Here is a 6,710-nt window from a genome sequence, read left to right as displayed (position 1 = left end):
ACCTGTTCTCAAATGGATGCACCTTAGGGAAGAGTAATGTCCACATTGGTATACGATTGACCAGGTGTGGAAATAATGTTAATGATCCAAGTAATGTTACTTTACTTCTATACTGTATATGGTAGTAGCCCACCACTGCTGAAGGAAATGGAACAGTGCTGCTGGTGTGTGTGTGTGTGTGTGTGTGTGTGTGTGTGTGTGTGTGTGTGTGTTTATCAGGTGAATCATAGGTCTGATAGGAGAACATTGGGAGCCCGCAGCAGTCGCAGTCCAAATCCCAGTGCTGTCCTTTCCTCTCTCCAATTACTCACTGTAAGGTGCAATTATAGCTCTAGCTGGTTTGAGCAGACTAAAAGCCACTTCCCCCTGATGAAATTTAACTGCTTTTAGGTGTGTGTGAGAGAAAGAGCAGAGTGAGTGACAGACAGAGAAATATATTGTGATATTGTTACTCCAGTGAGGCAGCAAAATGAGACAAGATTTAAAGTGTATGCAGTCAGTGTGCCACATGCCAGCTAGTGCCAGTGTGCCATGCTTGCATGCACAGACTATAGGCACAGACACAAAGAAATGCCAGCCCCCGGGAAAATCTCTCCTTTTCCTTCACATTGAAAGAACACAACAGTGTCAATAACTACTAGCCAGACACATGCTCCGCCCCTGTAACCTGTACCTAAGATAATAAAGAAATCTTGAACCTTGAAATCAGTACAGCATTTATTTATTTCTTAAACTTTTGAATACCGTGTTCACTGCAAATATCATTTTCATACCTTTACACTTTACAAAGTAAATGAACACGGGTTGTAAACAGTTATTGAACTCCTTGTGATATCTCCAATGAAATGTGTGTATATCACCAGTCAGAGCAGACTTGTTCTTCCAAGGATAATAATGATTCAAGAGATGGTGGACATTACTGAACTGGATCAAGGCAATGTGGGAGAAGCCGTGAATCAAGAGCATCTGCTTGGCGCTTTCACACAGTCACTGACCTAACAAGACTGGTTGACAGAAAGTGAATATAATAATCTGATTTAAGGTCTGCTCTGAACAGGAGTAGTACTAGTGACTTCATAGAAAGAGTATTTATTTTTCTTTAAAGGACTGGATATGATCATCTCCTTCATTAAAACAAAAAAAAATGAAAATATTGGGAAAAAACGACAACATAGGTAAATTTGGACAATTTACAAATTAACACTTCGTCATAAACCCATCGATGCAGTCACTTTGTACAAAAACAGTGTGCAAAGGTTATTTAAAATAGAAACATTACTGGGGACAAAAAGCATAATTTAACATCTGGATTTTCACATTCCACTCTCATTATTCCCTAAATCCATCCTTCTCAAAAGTGGAAAATAAACGCATACGCAAATAGGACGAAATTAGCCACTTAAACCCAAGCATCCCTATTCTGCATTCGGTGAAAAGATTTGGTGTAGATGGAAAAAAGGAGGGGGCCAAGTATAGATCAATGAAACATAGGGTTTAACCCATTTTGACCTGAGATCAGATTCTACATCCTGACAGTTTTCTGAAAAAGCTATGTTTCTATGTCAGTCGTTCTTCGATTTTTCAAAAATAGCTAAAGCATAACATAATGCTAACACCAAAAGGGGTTCCCACCCAGAATGGGTTTAAGTGGTTAAAACAAAATGGTTTGTATTGCAACATGACCCAACAATCAACAGCAGAGTTACTGGCCTGGGAGTCGGACACATGGATGAAACCATCTACACGACAGTGTAGAAGTAGGACTGGGCAATTATAGTACGGCCTCATTTTACACAATTGGAAAAAATAGTCGCCTCAGCTGTTTTCGCAATTTTTTAAATGTTTTGAAAAATGAGAAAATGTATACTATCGTTTTACGATACTATATGATCATTACAATATCGACATTGAGGTATTTGACCAAAAATATTTTGATCATATATCATATTCCTAATCCACCACATTTGATCCATATCACCCAGCCCTATTACAGTACAGTTTGAGTGGTGCAACCACTCCAAGGAACAGCAATGTCCGTGTTCACCTATGTGTTGTTCACCAATGTGACGTTAATGAGCACCAGTATAATGAGTACCAGTAGGGGCGCTGTTGTGCCAGAAACAGAGAGAGGGATAGTGCTGCACTGTTGCCTGCTAGAGAGAGAGAGAGAGAGAGGGGGGGGGGGGGGGGGGGAGTTGCACCACTCAGTTCACACGGGTGTGATTTTTATATTTGGCTATATTTTTAGATATAAAAAGCACTTTCCATTTAAATATTCATCTTAATCTTCTTTCAGCTCGCTTATATTTTTTTTTGTCAGTCACCAAATCCTATGACGCCTCAAACTGGAAAGCAGTGTGTATAGCATAAGATTTATAGACCAAGGAGGTAAGGCTTGGGACAGTGAGCTATTGATAGTTGCTGATTGTACAATAAGGAAAATATGGATTTTGTATCAAAAATCGTTACGTATACAGCTCGTCTCTGTCGTATTGGTCGAACCACCATTAAACACTGGCAGTAGCAAAGAAAGACCTCACTGAGCCAAGACATTCACTACCGACTGTCCATAGATATGTATACTAGTTACCAACCATGGAGACAGACAGGGCTTCCTTTACATGTTATAGATCAGATAAGATTCTTAGAACAGAACCCACGCCTTTCACACCCACTCCTCCAACGGAATGGAAAGGTCTGCTATAGTAAACATCATTATTTCTCTCTTTTTTATTACAAATGTTTTTTGATTTGTGTTTTCTACATTCTGACAAGTGTCATAACTGTCCCTGACATTGTGATTGTGCTATAGGCTGCAGGCTTGGGGGTGGGGGGGGGGGGGTGGGTGTGGGTGTTTTTCTAGACATTTATTCACTGCAGAATCTTTATCTCCACCAAAACTGAAAAGGGACTTTATTATGTACAATCTTTTAGAATCTAACTGAATAAACTGAGAGTGAATCGACTGACCCCAAACCTACTAACACAGCAATAGCCTCCTGGCTATGAACAACTTGAACTTGGGAAACATTTAAATATATTCTGATTTAAACAAAGTTTAAGTGTGGTTAGGTGATCTAAACCTTCCAAGTCCACATAGCTGTAAGTGTGCGCACACACACACACACACACACACACACACACACACACACACACACACACACACTTCCTTTCCCATGTGAGTGACCCTCACAGAGTGTATAGGCACAGAGGGATAGACTGATGCACATTCACGCACATGTATAAACACTGGCCATCTCACCATCCTTTGCCATCGGTTTTGTCATTTAGAAAAAATAAATATCAGAGCACATTACTTAAAAGAAAACAAAAAAATACTAAATTATAAAAAGACACTTCATATCAGATGGGGAAAAAAGGACAAAAGAAACCTGACCGCAATATTGTGGGAAAGCCTAGTGTGGACACAGTAATATAATTAGTGTTAATTGAATTAACACATAGTATTTGAGTATAGTTCACACAAGCTGTGGTCTGCTCCCTTAACCATCCAAAATGCTAGTCTACAGCTCACTCACAAAATAACTCCTCATGTCCTTGAGAGTCCACTTTGCTTATTCTAAGCCTCTGTTCAGTTTCTGACTGAATGTGAAAGAAGCTTTGGGACATAAGAACATGGCTGTACAAATTATCTTTTTTCTCCATAAGAAGCAAGACATTTTCCACTTGTCATCACTAGAGGGCACTGGAAGCAACACGACAGCAGGCTCTGGCACCACGAAACACAAGATAGTACAGCATTAAAAACCATATTAATCAGGCTTTAGCCATAATGGAGGAACAAAGCCATTTAAATAATATAGCAAGTGACCCTTCCTAGATCAACTAAACACTGATGTCAGTTGTACGAAAAGAACAACTTATTTACTAGAATTATTATAATACAAGGAAATAAATAAAATGAAAGCCCCCCTCCCCAAAGATGTCTCCGTGTAACTTGTTTTCAGTTGGCTATGGTCATTCCTTGAGGTGGCAGAGGAGAGACCTCCCCAGCTCCGTTCTGCTTTCTCGCTTGGAGGGTGCAGAGATGCTCCGCCTTCGGAGGAGAGGGCTCGTTTTCCTGCCATATGGCTGGAGGACGGGCAGTGGTAAATTCAGAGCAATGCCATAAAGACAGTCTGTGCCATGCCAAACCACAGAGCCCACCTCCTTTTGTAGAAAGGAAACCTTGCTTCTCACTATTGCTTCATAAAGATAGTAGGCGTAGTACAGTTGAACAAAGCACTCTGTATTTCAGTTTTATCATTTCTTTTTTGTCTGTGCCTCGGCTGACAATGGCTTTTCTTCTTTTAATAATACTACCAATAGGGAATGGTCCTCTGCACCACTGGTGTTTGCTTTTACTGCAGTCAGAAGTTAGAAAGTGACTGAATCTAAATCTGGGTCATGTGGGGGAGAGAGTGACGATAAACAAGCGCTGTACAAAACCCATCTCTCTTGTGTGCAGATGGATTTCCACTGGCCTCCACATGTGTCAGAGAGTGGCTGAGGCATTTCCATTGGCCTCTGTAGGTGTCAGTGGGTATGTACATACGTTAAATATGGACCCCTGCACAGCAAAGTACAGAAAGGTGTCTTCACTCCACTTTTTCAGGAAGTGGATGTGTTTGTGCGTGTGTGTGTGTGTGTGTGTGTGTGTGTGTGTGTGTGTGTGTGTGTGTGTGTGTGTGTGTGTGTGTGTGTGTGTGTGTGTGTGTTGTTAAATGTGCAAACATCTATAGGCTCCAGGCTGGCAGAAGTAGTCCATTTATGTGGTGCTCTATGACCTGCTCTACTAAAAGTGCTCAAATGTCAACTTGTGCTGTGGCCCACTGGACTCAAAGACTCAAAGATTGTCCACAATCACTTGTGGAGAGGCAAGCTGGAAAGAAAAATACATCTGAGTTGCCCTAAAAACAGGTTGGAGAGGGTGATTTATGTAATTGCACCAAGTCTTAGACAGCAAAGTCAAAAGGAGTGAGAGAGATACAGAGAGAGAGAAAGTTAGAGATTTAGAGACAAAATATAATCCATTTGTTAGCAATTTAGCAATTGTGTTTTGGCCCAGGAAGGGGAGGAAGAGTTCAATTTGTTAATATTATTTTGCCCCGGCAGGACAGAGGAGGTCAGTCCTCCATTATCTGATAAGCAAAGTCCATTAATTCAGTGTCATCCTGAGTAGCCTCACTGGGGAATAGTGGGATAGAGGGAGCCGGGGTTTAGAAAGGAATAATGATTGCAGAGGTTTGGCAACGACAACAACTATTAGGAGATTTGAGCTGTTCTGTCCAAGCTGGCAGAGACAAATCCCTGCTTTACAGCAATCTTCTGTACCTCCCCATAACGTGCATGTGTGTCTCTGTGTAACAATATGTGCGTTCAGGTGTGCACATTCGTGTATGTCTGTGTGCATGTGTCAGTTCATGACATGTCGATGGTGTTGAAGACCCACTCGGTGAACTTCTTGAGTTTGGCAGAAGAGACTTGGGACTCCTCCTGGAGTCGCTGGTTATCCTCCCACAGTCTTTTGATCTGGGACTGAAGACGTGTCTTCTCCTCACGCTCCTGTGGACACAGCATAGCATCGGAATGGAGGTTCAGAAATGCAGGTGTATTTGGTACACGGTCAAATCCCCCAGTGTTCATTTAACTCGGAAGCTGCGTTCACACAGGAGGTGAAGATATTTTCTGCCCCGTTCATTCGCAAAGTGAACCCGAGTTGGGATATTTCAACATGAGCGAAGACAAGGAAGTGGCAACTTTTAGGTCCGGTGAGCAACATTTGTGAACAAAATCAGAAATGCAATTGCAATTGACTTGATTTGCTTGTGTTGAATCTCTCAGCAACCATGCAACGGGGTTCCGGCGCATTGTTTGCATGAAATCATTGAAATAAGCTGAGTGTCATAACACATCACAGATGCGACGCATCTGCTATTTTTCCGTACTGCTATATTTCACTACATGACACCGTCATGCGGCAAAGTATGAATGGGGCTCTACCAGCGGTGCCATCCTCCCAGGTGACAGCGGAGGCAAAACAACAGTTACTGTTATTTACAGCAGTGAGCCTGAGTCAGCAGCAACAATGGGCGCCGGAGCGGAACTAAAGTGCTGGTGGCGACAGTGTTGCAAACAGCTGACTTGTGGAAAACGCAAAACAATTTGGGCCGCGGTTTATCGCCTACAGCAATCAACATCCCCTGTTCCTCAGCATACTTAGCCACTGTATGCAAATAACTGCTATATTTATACACACACATATATGTATACCCTCCTAAAATGGAAAGGAGAATGTGGAAAGTCGTCCAACATAGAGGAGAGGAGGAGTGTGGTGGAAAGTTGCTTATATCGCAGGAGAATGTTTCCATGCATTGCTGTATGTATGTATTTGGTTAAAATGGGTGGGGTTTAAAAAAAGGCAAAAGCTTGCTCTGGTGCACTGGCCTAAAAGTGGGTCCTTAAAAACTGCTAAAACGTCTGAAATGTATGTATGTAGGTGGGTATGTATGTATGTGTGTAGTATTTTAAAAGGGGGGGCTTTTTAGTAAAAAGCCCAGCCCATAAAACCTTCCTATATTTAAAACAAATCCAAAATAAGGTTACCAGTGAAGGGCAAAATGCCTATTCACTGGGGACTATGCAAGGCAGAGGCGTCCACCCCCCTGAGTCCAAGTTAAGCTAGACCGCATACCTATATGTATGTATGT

The 6,710-nt window shown here is 41.8% G+C and overlaps 1 protein-coding gene across 3 annotated transcripts in view; it reads right to left on the bottom strand.

The window, feature by feature from the left end:
• Positions 1–720: 720 nt before the first annotated feature.
• Positions 721–6,710, bottom strand: part of sipa1l1 (signal-induced proliferation-associated 1 like 1) — a 77,161-nt gene continuing 71,171 nt past the window's right edge. For all 3 annotated transcript variants that reach the window (XM_080791174.1, XM_080791176.1, XM_080791175.1), the window contains exon 25: positions 721–5,565. In XM_080791174.1, coding sequence (XP_080647300.1) covers positions 5,422–5,565 — 144 coding nt within the window. In that variant the 3' untranslated portion in view covers positions 721–5,421. The remainder of the gene's footprint in view (positions 5,566–6,710) is intronic.

The sequence above is a fragment of the Protomyctophum bolini genome (assembly GCF_963924005.1).
Source record: "Protomyctophum bolini genome assembly, chromosome: 19".
In the NCBI taxonomy this organism is placed as follows: domain Eukaryota; kingdom Metazoa; phylum Chordata; class Actinopteri; order Myctophiformes; family Myctophidae; genus Protomyctophum; species Protomyctophum bolini.
Note: the sequence above shows the minus strand (reverse complement) of the source record. Positions and strands in the feature narration are given on the sequence as shown.